The sequence below is a fragment of the Rana temporaria genome, chromosome 4 (genome assembly GCF_905171775.1).
Source record: "Rana temporaria chromosome 4, aRanTem1.1, whole genome shotgun sequence".
Taxonomy (NCBI): Eukaryota; Metazoa; Chordata; class Amphibia; order Anura; family Ranidae; genus Rana; species Rana temporaria.
Window position 1 is genome coordinate 53,448,540 of NC_053492.1, and position 15,357 is coordinate 53,463,896.

The 15,357-nt window shown below is 44.4% G+C and overlaps 1 protein-coding gene across 2 annotated transcripts in view; it reads right to left on the reverse strand.

Annotated features, from left to right (window-relative positions):
* Nucleotides 1–15,357, reverse strand: part of LOC120936220 (cytochrome P450 2G1-like) — a 73,650-nt gene that overhangs the window by 21,233 nt on the left and 37,060 nt on the right. Inside the window, exons 5-7 of one of the 2 annotated variants that reach the window (XM_040348412.1) lie at nt 14,989–15,149; nt 7,003–7,179; nt 3,889–4,030 (exon numbers count right to left, since the gene is read on the reverse strand). In XM_040348412.1, coding sequence (XP_040204346.1) covers nt 3,889–4,030; nt 7,003–7,179; nt 14,989–15,149 — 480 coding nt within the window. The remainder of the gene's footprint in view (nt 1–3,888; nt 4,031–7,002; nt 7,180–14,988; nt 15,150–15,357) is intronic. The other variant, XM_040348413.1, reaches the window with a different exon arrangement.

Consider the following 15,357-nt stretch of genomic DNA (forward strand, 5'->3'; position numbering starts at 1 on the left):
AAAGCTTCCACGCATGCGTCGAATCAGTATGACGCATGCGAGGGATGGCGGTCGGTCGGACGTGTCCGGTGAGTCTGTACAGATGACCGAACACGTCCGACGGACAGGTTTCCAGCGGACAGATTGCTTAGCATGCTAAGCAATTTTTGTCCGCTGGAAACTGTCCGATCCGCCGGACAATTGTCCGGTCGGGCCTACACACGACCGGATCTGTCCGCTGGAACTGTCCGTCGGACAAATATCAGCGGACAGATCCGGTCGTGTGTACGGGGCCTAAAACATGCCTTAGTTATCCCTATAATTAAAAAGCCCTCACTGGACCTCACCAATCTTAACCTACGCCCCATCTCCTTACTCACCATCTCCTCTTAACTTCTTGGAAGACTGGTCTACAACCTACTAAGTGACCATCTGACCATGTACAAACTTCAGTCCAAATTTCACCTTCAACACTCCACAGAAACTGCTCTTCTTAATCTCACAAATGATCTACTAACGGCTAAAACCAATGGACTCTATTCTGTACTACTTCTCTTGGACCTCTCTGCTGCCTTTGACACAGTGGACCACCCCCTCCTCTTCAAAAAAAAAAAAAACTCCACTCATTTGGTCTCTGTGACTGTACTCTTCACTGGTTCTCATCTAACTTATTCCACCTTCAGTCTCAGTTACAACTCTACTTCCTCCTCTTCTCTTCTTTTCTCTGTCGGGGTCTCCAGATTCTGTTCTTGGACCTCTCCTTTTCTCAGTCTACACCACCTCCCTTTTCTCAATCTACACCAAGTTGTAATCCTGGATTCTGAACTAACCTTTCGGCCCAACATCCTTTCGCTATCCAAATTTGCCGCCTCAACCTCCGCAACATCTCCAAGATACGCCCCTTCCTAACCTATGTCACCACAAAGCTTCTAATTCACTCCCTGGTCATCTCTTGCCTTGACTCCCTCCTCATTGGCTTACCTCTAAATAGGCTATCTCCACTTTAGTCCATCATGAATGCTGCTGCCAGGCTAATCCACCTCACAAACCTCTCAGCGTCTGTTATACCCCTCTGCCAATCCCTTAATTGGCTGCCGCTCAACCAATAAATTCAATTCAAGATACAAACAATAACTTACAAAGCCATCCACAACCTGGCCCCCAGCTACATCACTAACCTAGTCTTAAAAAACGAAGCTAATCGTTCTCTTTACTCCTCCCAAGACCTCCTGCTCCCTACCCCCTTGTCACCTCTTCCCATGCTTGCCTTCATGACTTCTCCAGGGCCTCTACCATCCTCTGGAATGCTCTACCCCAAACTGCCTGACATTCTCCTACTTTGTCGACTTTCAGACGATCCCTGAAAACTCATCTCTTCAGAGAAGCCTATCTGGCCCCTACCTAACAACTGTACATTTATTTTCTCCATCAACACACCCCCCACAGTTATTACCTCTTGTATCTCTTGACCTTCCCTTTTAGATTGTAAGCTCTAAGGAGCAGGGCCTCTGATTCCAACTGTATTAAAATTTATTGTATTTGTACTGTCTATATACCGGCTCTATATAAATCCTGTATAATAATAATAAATGCTAAATAAATTGTTCAATGTTATATTTCTATGGTATGTCTGTATCTTACACAAAGTCCCATTCCTTTACATTTTCTATATATTGGTTACATAAGGGATGATACCTCCAAAGGGTTTATATCACTTCAAAATTGCGCCCCCACACACAATATATTCTTTCTTCTACCTCTAAAATATGGTACACCACATAACAATACAGTTCACTCAAATAAATTCACTCAGCGATATGATGACTAATAAGACATGCAGTGCCAGAGTTTGCAAACTCACAGATAATCTGCTGCCTCCTGACCTCCTATACTATCTCCTAGGGGTGCCTCTCCCAAATGTGAAGAAACCAATTCCTAGCCCATATTCTGAACTTAGCAAAATGCCTACTAGTGAATCATTGGAAACATACTTCACCCTGAAAGTGGAAACTACTTAATAGCATTGGAATGTGCAATCGATGGAGCACTTGTTAGTCAAAGCTCATAAAATCTTGGACATCTTTAATGCTGTGTAGGAACCTTGGGACCATATTAAGCAAGAACTTAGAGAGAAATTGTGTGTAGCCTTCCTAAAATATGAACCTTCATGATTGGACACCTAATATTGGCAAGTGTAGTTCCTACTCTAGCCAGCTGGTAGTGCCGTGCTACTTTGGGGATGAAGGAGAAGAATCCTAAGGGGAATGATGTTCCTCTGCAGCCTTCATAGGTGTTACAGGCAGATATCTAAAAACTCCTAGTGACCTTCCGTGGCCATTATGGTTGAAGGTAGTGCTAATATATAGCAGTGCCCTGATGAGTTTGGTGCCCAGTTTGTAAGTGGTTAGTGTAGGGAGAGGAACCTGTCTGGCAGAGATGGAGAACAAGAATCAGGGAAAGGTTCCAGTCTGAGAAGGGACAGAGCATAGGACACGTCATGCATGCTGTAGTCAGCACTGATCTCCAGTACTGCTGCTGCCACTTATGTCAGCTACCTGCCAGCCCACCAGATGCTGCCCCAGTAAGATCAACTCAGGCTGTGTTTTTATCCAGTGTGCTGAGAATACACTTTTGTACAATGATACTGGAGTGCAACCTTCCTGTATCAGCCAACCTACTGTAGCTATATTGCTCTGCCACTCCTGTGCTCTAAGGACGGTGTAGCATTTGTCTGGCACCTGCATTGTGCCCATGTGGAGTGATTTTAGTACTGGTTACTGAGTATTACTGAATCTATTACTGTAAGTTACTGAACCTGTTACTAGTATCACTGAACCTGTTACAGAGTGCTGCTGTGCCTATTACCCCAAAAGATATTGGACTTGTGTAAGACAAAGCTGCTAGTACTCACTTGTGTGCGTTACAGTGTTTTTTTTTTGGAACTGCAGTCAACAAAATACAATACTGTGAAACTGCCTTGGGCTATGAGTGTGTTGTTTCCTCATGTTGGGTACCATACAGCTGGCCCCACCCAGCAACAGTACCCTAAACCTCCCAGTATTGACAAGCATGTAGCCTCCTCCCTTGTAATAGTGCTAGGGCCAAGCAGCCAAAAGCATTGCCATATGACCGAGGGAACATTATTTCACCAATCCATAAACAGTGATTTCAATGTCGGCTATGATGGAGGAATGAGTGGCAAGGAAGAGAAGGCATGGGAAGTATAAATGGTGGAGGGAAGGGTAGACATTGAAAAGATACTGTCACTTCGCCCTGCATGGCCAAGGTGACAGTGGGTCTTTAATTGCCAATAGGCTACACTCAACTAAGGTTATTTCAGCAAGCCCAGTCTATTTCTACAGTGTCTCTTAAAACCCCAATGTACTAACGGCACTCACTGCTTCATCAGGAATGCTTAGGCCCCTTAAATGATAAATTTATAATGAGTGAATGATTCATAGCAGTGACTCAGTGACTCCCACCCGCTGTCTTCCCTCAATATGGCTACACTGAAGGGTTCAGTGAGGGACAGAATGCATTAAAGGATATCTACTCTTCTTTTTAAAAACCCATAGTGCTGTGGGAATCCTTTTTCATTAACTACATTTTGAATCGTAGATATTAAAAATAGATTTGAAACCAAACATTTAAAAATGATGGTATGCCTTTAAGAGTTGGTGTTGTTATAGAAAATTATGGTGTGCCTGATTTGCTGATGGGTGAAAACAGCTTTCCGGGGCATGCTGGCTGGCCATGCACAGGCTGAAGGAGCCAAAAGTCATACAATTCTGGGTGAGAAAAGTGCAGTGAGAATATAGAAGTCTTCACCTTCCAAGTGCCACACTCACTTAAAATACTGATGTGCTGAATGCATTGTGATCCTTTCTTCATTGACCAGTCAAGCCTTACCTTGGATGTCTGGATATTTTATCATCACCAACAGGCTGAACTGCAAATTGTTGGCTGTGGTATCTGTTCCAGCAATGAACATTTCAAACACAGAAGCCTGCAGGTTCTCCTGGCAAAATTCACTATTTTTCACATCTTTCTCCTGCAATTAAGAACAAGAATTGTGAATTTTAGTTTGTGCAAGGCTCACTTCTGGTCACTTTTCCCAGCAGTGTGGTTTTCGGCACCTCTAAAGATGGCCACGTACTGATACATTTCATCAGGAAACTGGTAAATCCACTGTCAGTTTTTTTTTCCTGCCTGTGGCCTACATTTCTTCTATAATAAAATACCCTTACCTGTCTCCTTGCTGTATGCATAGCTCAGCTTACAGTGTTGGACTAGTCTAGCCGAGATGACTAGCTCCTATGTATGTGCAGGAGTGACGTCATCCTTCACCAGCCAATGATAAGGCTGAAAACCAGCACCCAGAAGAAGATGACACGAATGAGAAACCGTTGGACAGGTAAGTTTTCAAGGCCCTATCTCACATGCAAACCGTTTTTCTGTTTTTCATCCATTTGTTGACAGATGAAAAAGGGACGGATGTAAATGGATGATCGTCCATTTACATCTGTTTACATCTGCAATCATGCTAGCCTTAGACCTCCTCTGTAACTCAAAACATGTAACCTTTAAAAAAAATTAAATCTTTACCTATGGGGATTTTCAAGTAGAGAAGTTTGGTGCCATTCCATGAGTGTGTGCAATTTTGAAGCGTGACATGTTAGTCATCTATTTACTCGGCGTAACATCATCTTTCACATTATGCAAAAAAAATTGGGCTAAATTCACTGTTTATTTTTTAATGCATTAAACAGTTTTCCCCCCCAAACAACGACTGCCATTTTATTCCCTATGGTCTCTGCTAAAACATATATAATTCTATGTGATTTTTTAAGGATTCAATGTCATTTTCTATCAAAAAAATTATGATTTTTACATGTAGGAGAGAAATGTCAGAATAGGCCTGGTAGGCAAGTGGTTAAAGTCTGGGAGAGCTTAGTCTCCTGATGCCCATCTGACTCTATGTTAATAACATTTGAGTCCACACTATCCGTTAAGCGCATTTGAACCTACTGTATATACTGGTGATTGGCTTATGCACCGTGGTGATCTTCAGGATATAAAGGCTTTCTTCTATCAATATTTAAGTTTGATACTCTTTGGGCTTTTTATATTTATGTATCACTACCCCCAAAGGAGCTGCTGGTTTAATTTGGGTGGCATGTTACCTCTATTTTTCCTCCGTCTAGGGTACTGGATGAGAGCTGAAACAAAGACAATGTCCACACATTGCGTTGCTTTTTCTCTGCTTTGTTTACCAAACGTGGTAAAAGAATGAATGATAGATTGAAGAGGTGAAATAAGGTATAGGTAGTAGGTTCAGGCGAATAACTTAATCGCAAGCACTCCTGCCTCCAGACACGAACTCTCGTCGCCACTCTAGCCAGAGTGGGAATTTTCCCCCTGGATAGGCCTCTCTCACTAGTCCTAGCAGCCAGGATGCTACACGGAACCTTGGTACAGTCTCTGCCACTAGCCTTCCCAAAGGTGGAGACACATTCGGTCCAGAATACTTTAGGATTAGGCACCCGGATCTCTTCTCAAAGTAGTTACTTGTGAAATCAGGAAATTGACAGGCGATCACTGCTCAGCCTTTCAGTAGTGATGTCTCCTTTAATGAAGTTTAGGCCTCCCCTGAGTGTACCAGCCTCGTTGCTGGGTGCTCTTCAGACAGGTACTTCATTTGGTGGCTTCCTCCCTCTAGAATGGATAGCGCAGGACCACTTTGTCAATGCAAACCCAGTCTGGATACTGGGCCTGCTCAGCAAGACATGATTCCAGACCAATGTGGTCCTGAAGCCAGAATCTGTAAACACAGAGGTGGTGGGACGACTGCCCAGGGCGGACTACGACCCAGAACCTGTGACGTCTGTCCCTTAAATACCCCTCCCCAGCATGCACCGCGAGGCGATCAACCCTCACTGATTGGCCGGTGGGAAAGAATACCCAACACACCTGGATCTGACTGCTGCCACCCTTGGCCTGGGGTGGAACTGACACCTCAGACAACAATAGTGGTCACCTGCAGTACAGCCATGGCTGGAACAGAGGTCCAAATTTGAAAACAAATAGGTCAGAGGTAACTTATCCTCTAAATTTAGAGCAGGGCCAGCAGAGAAAACAGCTGCCCGCTACATTTATGAACATTTTTCTTTTTTCTTTTTGATGTCATGTATATAGTATAATTTATTTACATAAGTGAGTGGTCCAAGCTGGATAGAATTGTATGATACACCATTTGCCTAATCAATATATGTCACTTTCTGTATTGTCACTGTATATTAATGAAAATGTATTGGACAGCCCTTTTTAACATCCTGGCTGATCCATTTACCGGTGTCACCAGGGGTCGTGCCCACTTCATTCATAAAAGGGTGGCACCATTATGTCATTGTGCATACGCCCCCCGCCCGAGCCTGACTGTAGACAGCCGAGCATGGCCAAGCTTGCCTGAGTTTGCCTGAGCTTGCCTGAGCCCGAGCAGTGCATGTGCTGTTCCAAAGTTGTCCAGTGGCCATGTTTTTATGAGTGGCCGCTGTCTGCGGCAGATGCTGCAGCCTTTTTACAGGGGAATCAGAGCGGCCCATGGGGCCGTCTGGGACAAAGAATATTTTCCGGGATTCTGCCCAGGACACTTTCAGACGGGACATGGGTTTGAATTCTGTGAATGTCTCGGGCAAATCAGGACTGTTGGCAACTATGCTTGTAGAATATACTGATGACTATTGTATTGAGATACCCAGAGCTGTTTGAATGTCAGAAAAGTGAGTGCATCTGATTGGAGGCAGTCACTGTTCGCTCCAACAAGTTTTCACCCAGGTCCTTTGGTTTTGAAACCAACTTTTGTTGAGCCGGGTGGGGCCTACAGCTCAAATTTCTGTTTTGATTCCTAGTGAATCTGCGTGAAATTTAAGTCATGTATGATCAGCTTTAACCATAATCTCAACATTTTCTGTTGTAGGATTTACAGATACTTTGCAGTACAGTCTGGTGTATATGTTCTGTTACCTTGCTGGCCTGGATGAGGAAGCAGTCTATGAAATCACGGGGGAACTCTGGATCAAGGGATCTCCGGTGGGAGTTGATTTCCTCCCTGATGAAAGATTTCACATGCTCACTGTCTGCAAACACCTTCTGATGGTGGCCCGGAAGATATTTCATTACACTAGCAAACGAAACATACGCCTGAGTGGGGTGAAGAACAAAGATATGGAAGACTGAATGTCAATGCTTCTTTGTAATCATTAATATATCAGTAAAGGTATTTTTTAAATGCAAGCAGCATAAATAGCCGGCAGCACTTATCATTTGGGGAAAACCTGGCAGGCTGGTTGTACACAAGTTGATTGATAGACTGACTTGTGTACAACCAGCATGCAGATACATGGATCAAAATTCATCCAGTCCCTGCTGAACCAGCTGAACTTCGATCCCTGTATGGCTGTCCTGTGTGTACCCAGCCTAAGAGGGTAAGACAGTTTACCTTACTATTAGTACAGGTTGTGAAAAGATAGCAAAATTATAGCATTGATCTTGTTATAGGCTAGCCATCCACCAGTCCTTCATCCATAGGGCTACAACGTCCAATATGTTTGGGTTAAATGATGATTATATTAATGTATTACAAACGTTATTTATGAATGCAGAACAAAAAATAATGCATTTTTCTCATATGCTGGTTCGATGCCATTGCTGGGAACTTTATGGCTTTGGCCCTGAGACTCAATCTTAAAGGTTTAATTACGTGGTCTCCAGGACATTTTCTTTGGCTCAACTACTGATTGACTGACTGACTGACTGACTGACAATGTCTCTTTACTTGCTGTAACAAGGTCTCATTTGATCCAATGTGAACCTCCAGGGCCAGAGATAGCTGACATCCTTCTGTATGTAGTGGGTTGTGAGGCATTGATTTGCAAAACGATATGGAAAAGTATGTAAAATGGCATTGTACAAATCTTTGTAAATATTTTTTTCTTGAAATGTAATGTAATGTGACTATGTATATATGTGGAGTTTTAAATAAAGCTTTAAAAAGCTCAACAGTTTCTTTCACTTTCACTACAATCGCGCCTTGTAGTTTTTCAGCACACCGAGCTCCCGGTCTCTCACTAGACCCACCGATTCACTGCCACTGAGCTCCTCCAGTCTTCATGGTGGTATCTTCCTCAAGTGTCACCCCCACTTCTCTGCTTGGTCCCTAGCTTGGCACTCTAGATACTGCTCAAGCTTCACCCCCGCTGGCCTGCTCGATCGCCTGGTGTGACACACAAGGCTGCTCTGCAAGTGTCACCTCCGCTGGCTGAGTCCCTGGCTTGAAACCCACTGAAGTTCCACCGTGCCTGTTCGGTGAGTATACTGCTCCGGTACTTGCTTCAGTTACTCACTGTGGTCCCTGATAATTAGGCAGATAGTCTCTTACTGGCGACAGCTTACCCTCTACCTCCGACCACGACAGGTTCCCTGGCTGGCAGAACCATCACTTTTGGTTTAACTGCAAGCCACAGTGCCAACCCTGCTCCTGGATAGGCCCCAAGACAGCATAGCCGCCAGATGTGCCTGGGATTGGTCCTATCTTCAGCCTAGCAGCCTGGGCAATATGACATAAGTCCACCCAGACAGCCGTCCAGGTGGCACAGAACATAGAACACCTGACTCCACCCGAATTTATAGGCTCTCTCAGCAGGCCTAGGGTTTCAAGAAAACTCCTGCCCATTGGCTGAGATACCCTATATACCCAAAAACCTGACCTTTGTGTTGCCCTTGTCGTATCTAGTACCACCAAGTACCCGGCCACCTAGTGGTAGAAGAGAAAAGTACAAGGCCAAACTTAGGGAGAAATCAATAGATCTCTACCAATTAACCGGGATAACTACTCCTGGCAATCACATTTGTGAGGAGCAACTCTGCCTAAACTCCAGGGTGCTACATTGCTATTCAGTGGCCAGAGTGGCAAGTGGAGAGGAGAGAAATAGAAGGAGATGGTTGTTGTGCTGTCTCCATCTCCTCCCTCTGGCTACTAAGGACATGTTCTGTCCATGGCAGAGCTGCTGCTAAATACAGGCCAGAAGCATGGATTGTTAGGCAAGTGTTTCTATGTTTAATAGTTTATTATTGTTGACCATAGCATACGGTGCCTTGAAAAAGTATTCACACCCCTTGACATTTTCCACATTTTGTTATGTTACTTACAACTAGAGTTGTCCCGATACCGATACCAGTATCGGTATCGGGACCGATACCGAGTATTAGCGGGAGTACTCGTACTCCCGCTAATACCCCCGATACTAAAATAGAATACTTCCCCCCCCACCGCCGAAACCACCGCCACCGCCACGTTAATCACCGCGGCGGGGAACATTACAGACAGCGTTCGTTTGAACAGCTGTTTTCCCCGCCGCGCATAGACACTCCCCCTTGGACGGATCTGTCCAATCGCGAGCAAGGGGGAGTCACATAGACACTCCCCCATTGCTCGCGATTGGACAGATCCGTCCAAGGGGGAGTGTCTATGCGCAGCGGGGAAAACAGCTGTTCAAACGACCGCTGTCTGTAATGTTCCCCGCCGCGGTGATAACAGTAGGTACGGGGGACAATGGCTGCTGTACGGGGGACAATGGCTGCTGTACGGGGGACAATGGCTGCTGTACGGGGGACAATGGCTGCTGTACTGGGGACATGGCTGATGTACTGGGGACATGGCTGATGTACTGGGGACATGGCTGATGTACTGGGGACATGGCTGCTGTACTGGGGACATGGCTGCTGTACGGGGGACATGGCTGCTATACTGGGGACATGGCTGCTATACTGGGGACATGGCTGCTGTACTGGGGACATGGCTGCTGTACGGGGGACATGGCTGCTATACGGGGGACATGGCTGCTATACGGGGGACATGGCTGCTATACGGGGGACATGGCTGCTATACGGGGGACATGGCTGCTATACGGGGGACATGGCTGTTATACGGGGGACATGGCTGCATTTGGGGACACATTTAAAAAAAAGTATCGGTATTCGGTATCGGCGAGTACATAAAAAAAAGTATCGGTACTTGTACTCAGTCCTAAAAAAGTGGTATCGGGACAACCCTAGTTACAACCAAAAACTTGAATGTATTTTATTGGGATTTTATATATTAGGTCAACACAAAGTGGCACATAATTGCGAAGTGGAAGGAAAATGATAAATGGTTTTCAATTTTTTTTTTCAAATAAATATCTTAAAAGTGTGGCATGCATTTGTATTCAGCTCCCTTTACTCTGATAACCCTAACTAAGATCTAGTAGAACCAATTGCCTTCAGAAGTCACCTAATTAGTAAATAGAGTCCACCTGTGTGTCATTTAATCTCAGTATAAATACAGCTGTTCTTTGAAGCCCTTAGTGAACAATCAGCATCATGAAGACCAAGAAACACACTAGTCAGGTCGGGGATAAAGTTGTGAAGAAGTTTGAAGCAGGGTTAGGTTATATAAAAATGTCCCAAGTTTTGAACATTTCACAGAGCACTGTTCAATCCATCATCCAAAAATGGAAAGAGTATGGCACAACTGCAAACCTACCAAGACATGGCCGTCCACCTAAACTGACAGGCCGGGCTAGGAGAGCATTAATCAGAGAAGAAGCCAAGAGGCCCATGGTAACTCTGGAGGAGCTGCAGAGATCCACAGATTAGGTGGGAAAATCTGTGCACAGGACAACTATTATTCGGGCACTCCACAAATCTGGCCTTTATGGAAGAGTGGCAAGAAGAAAGCCATTGTTGAAAGAAAGCCATAATAAGGCCTATTAGCAATTTTTTGAGAAGCTATGTGGGGGACACAGCAAGTAATGTGGAAGAAGGTGCTCTGGTCAGATGAGACCAAAATATAACTTTTTGGACTAAAAGCAAAACGCTTTGTGTGGCGGAAAACTAACACTGCACATCTCCCTGAACACACCATCCCCACCGTGAAACATGGTGGTGGCAGCATCTTGTTGTGGGGATGCTTTTCTTCAGCAGGCACAGGGAAGCTGGCCAGAGTTAATGTGAAGATGGATAGAGACAAAAACAAAACAGGGCACTCTTAGAAGAAAACTGGTTAGGGCTAGTTTACACTTGCTTCAAAACAAGGCTTCGGACACACTTTGTTAAAGATCTCTGAACGCCAGTCAAAGCTTCTGTCACTAAATAAATGTTACAGTCCTATTTACACCTTGCTTTTGCTTAGTTCTTCATTGGGCTTCGATGAGGCTTTGGTGGGGCTTTGATGAGGCTTTGGTGGTGCTATGATGGAGCTTCGATGAGGCTTCGGTGGGGCTTCAATCAAGCTTCTATGGAGGCTTTGAAGATGCTTTGAAGCACAACTAAAGCAACATGGGATATACTTTTTAAAGCAAAACAAAGCAAAAGCTGTAAGCTAACCATTTTATTTAGTGACATGAGCTTTGACTAGCATTCAGGGAGCATTAACAAAGTGTGTCTGAAGCCTTGTTTTGAAGCAAGTGTAAGTTAGTCCTTAATGTGTGTTGAAGCCGAAGCAAGTGTAAATGAGTCCCTAAGGCTAGTTTACACTTGCTTCAAAACAAGGATTTAGACAGGCTTTGTTAATGGTCTCTCAAAGCCAGTTAAAGCTCGTCACTAAATAAAATGGTTAGCTTACAGTCCTGTTTACACCTTGTGTTTGCTTTGCTTAGGCTTTGCTTCAAAAATGATACCCCATGTAGCTTTAGTGGTGCTTCAAAGTGTCTTCAAAGCCTCCATAGATGTCTATGAGAAAGCTTGTTTGAAGCTCGCTTGAAGTACTTGCAGCTTTTGAGAGGTTTTAGTTCAGCTTTAGCTTCGCTTTGTTTTGGTGAAATTGCAAGTGTGAGATATCGACAAGCTTCAACAAAGCTTCAAAAGAGCATCACTGAAGCACCACCGAAGCCTCATTTAAGCACTACCGAAGCCTCAAAAACACATCATAAAAGAGCTTTAGTGTGCGTTGCCGTTGAAGCCAAAGCAAGTGTAAATGAGCCATTAGAGTCTGCAAAAGACTTGAGACTAGGGCAGAGGTTCACCTTTCAGCAGGACAACAACCCTACAAATACAGACAGAGCCACAATGGAAGGGTTTAGATCAAAGCATATTCATGTTTTAGAATGGCCCAGTCAAAGTCCAGACCTAAATCCTATTGAGAATCTGTAGCAAGACTTGAAAATTGCTGTTCACAAACACTCTCCATCCAATCTGACAGAGCTTGAGCTATTTTGAAAAGAACAATGGGCAAAAATGTCACTCTCTAGATGTGAAAAGCTGGTAGAGACATCCCCAAAAAGACTTGCAGCTGGAATTGCAGCGAAAGGTGGTTCTACAAAGTATTGACACAGGGGGGCTGAATACAAATGCACGCCGCACTTTTCACATATTTATTTGTAAATAATTTGGAAAACCATTTATTATTTTCCTTTCACCTCACAATTATGTGCCACTTTGTGTTGGTCAATCACATAAAATCCCAATAAAATACATTGGTTGTAACATGACAAAATGTGGAAAATTTCAAGGGGTATGAATACTTTTTCAAGGTATTGTATATACTGTACATATATGGGCCGCCTTAATGTAACTTACAGTTCAATGCTTCCAAGCATGTGTCGGCTTGATTCTGAGCATGCGCAGGTTTTGAACCGATGCTTTCTGTACTAACCATTGGTTTGGACCGATCGGGCAGCGGGCAATCGGTTCGATTTTAAAGCATGTTTTAAAATTTTGGACCGAAGGACAACAGACCGATGGGCTATACCAGCCTTTGTCAACCAGTGTGCCGCGGCACACTGGTGTGCCGTCAGAGGCTCTCAGGTGTGCCGCGGGGGTCAGTGGAGAGAAGGCTGTCAGATGAGCTCTCCTGCCGAACTGTGAGAAGCTCTGTCGGCTTCAAAAATGAGTAAAAAAAAGTAAAGTGCAGAGGAGTGTGCTGTGCTCTCTGCTTCCCCCTAGAGTGCAGTACCCGGGTAAAGAGAAATCTGGAAAGGTACTGAGCTAGAAGCTACATTATTTTTTTTTTAAATGGCTTTATACATGTGTCTGTGTGTGTGCACATGTGACTGTCTGTATGTGTGTGCGTGCATGTGACTGTATGTGTGTGTGTGCACATGTGACTGTCTGTCTGTGTGTGTGTGCACATGTGACTGTCTGTATGTGTGTGTGTGCGTGCATGTGACTGTATGTGTGTGTGTGCACATGTGACTGTCTGTCTGTGTGTGTGTGCACATGTGACTGTCTGTATGTGTGTGTGTGCACATGTGACTGTCTGTATGTGTGTGTGTGCACATGTGACTGTCTGTATGTGTGTGTGTGTGTGTGTGTGCACATGTGACTGTATGTATGTATGTGTGTGTGCACATGTGACTGTCTGTATGTGTGTGTGTGTGTGTGTGTGCACATGTGACTGTATGTATGTATGTATGTATGTGTGTGTGCACATGTGACTGTGTGTGTGTGTGCACATGTGACTGCCTGTCTGTATGTGTGTGTGCACATGTGACTGTCTGTGTGTGTGTGTGCACATGTGACTGTCTGTCTGTGTGTGTGCGCACGCATGTGACTGTCTGTATGTGTGCACATGTGACTGTCTGTATGTGTGTGTGCACATGTGACTGTGTCTGTATGTGTGTGCACATGTGACTGTGTGTGTGTGCGCATGTAGACTGTCTGTTTGTATGTGTGTGTGTGTGTGTGCGCATGTAGACTGTCTGTCTATATGTGTGTGTGTGTGTGTGCGCATGTAGACTGTCTGCCTGTATGTGTGTGTGTGTGTGTGTGTGCACACATGTGTCTGTCTGTTTGTATGTGTGTGTATGTGTCTGTGTGTGTGTGTGTGTGTGTGTGTGTGTGTGTGTGTTTATGTGTATGTATGTATCAGGGTTGCCAACTTTCAGTAAATTTACGAACAGTTTGTAAAATCCATACTTTTTGCATCTGTCCATGAATGTCAGTTACAGACATGCAGCCTACATGTCCGCAATGGACATTCAAGGACAGATATAAAAAGTACGGATTTTACAAACTGTTCGTAAATTTACTGAAAGTTGGCAACCCTGGTATGTATGTGTATGCATGTGTAAGCCTGTGTCTATATGTATGTTACTTTTAATCCTGACCCCCCCCCCCCCCCCCCCCCCCATTCCTGTACCATGACAATGGATTTTGTAGGGCTTGTTTGATAGCAAGGACCGCTGCTTCTCTGAAAAGCAATCCATGCACAGATCGCTTTTCAGAGGCATTTGACAGGCCGTAAAGAGGCATTATGTTGCCTCTTTACTACCTGTTTTAAGCCCGTAAATGCAGCATCACTGCACCGCAACCGGGCAATGCACACAGTTGCGGGGTAGTTGCAGTGCACCCCCATTCACCCTCGATATACCTCCAGTTGCAGCCACAGCATGTGAACACCCCAGCTGCTGCCTCTGCAGCTAAAGGTAGAGAAGTTGGGGGTGGTAAAAATGGCTCAACCATGTGGGTTTTACCGCCCCTTTGACATGTTAACAAGCCCTTGGTTCACATCTGTGCAGACCATTCATTTCAATGGGCTTCTGTACCCACAAAAATGCAGGGAAACAAGTCCCCAACCTTCTTCTTTTTTTTTAATTGGACTGCAGCAAAAGCACCCCACATTTTCCAATGTGTGGGTGTACCATTAAGAATTAATGGTACCCCTAAAGAGCAGAGCATTTGTCTGTGTGTCAGGAATGAGCGCGATTTTGCGCGTGTTCTGCAACACACCGTAATGTGAACCAAGCCTTGGACTGGGGTGCCTCAAGACTGAAAATACTTTTTAAGGGTGCCCCAACTGGAAAAAGGTTGAGAAACACTGGGCTATACACATGGTCGGTTTGGACCGATGAAACTGAACCTCGGTCCATTCTCATCGGTTTTGTCCGACTGTGTGTACGCGGCCTAGTGGTTTGAATGGGCCCTAAAAAAGCACTAATGTTCTTTATATCAATGATGTTAAAAAGCACTGACCAATCCTAGTGGACTTCGGATGAAAGTAAACAGATTGTTAATGACAGAGACAAATTTCAGAAAGGTTTCATCCTCATAGCCCCAGCGCCGGCCGAACATCACCAAGTTTATCACATTGTTAACAGCACGTCCAAGAATTGTCAAAGGATCGAACACTTCACCTGGAGATGCAAGGAATAAAGGTTGTTAGAATACAGCCAAGAGCAAAAATGTCCAAATAATATTTTCACTTATTTTCATAAACATATTAACATCACAAGCATGATGAAGCCAGGAAAACAGTTAACACAGAATAAACATAATATTTTAGCTATTCAGTGTGGAAGAGAGGCCAAATGTCTGATTTTCTAGATCTTTCACATTCCTCAC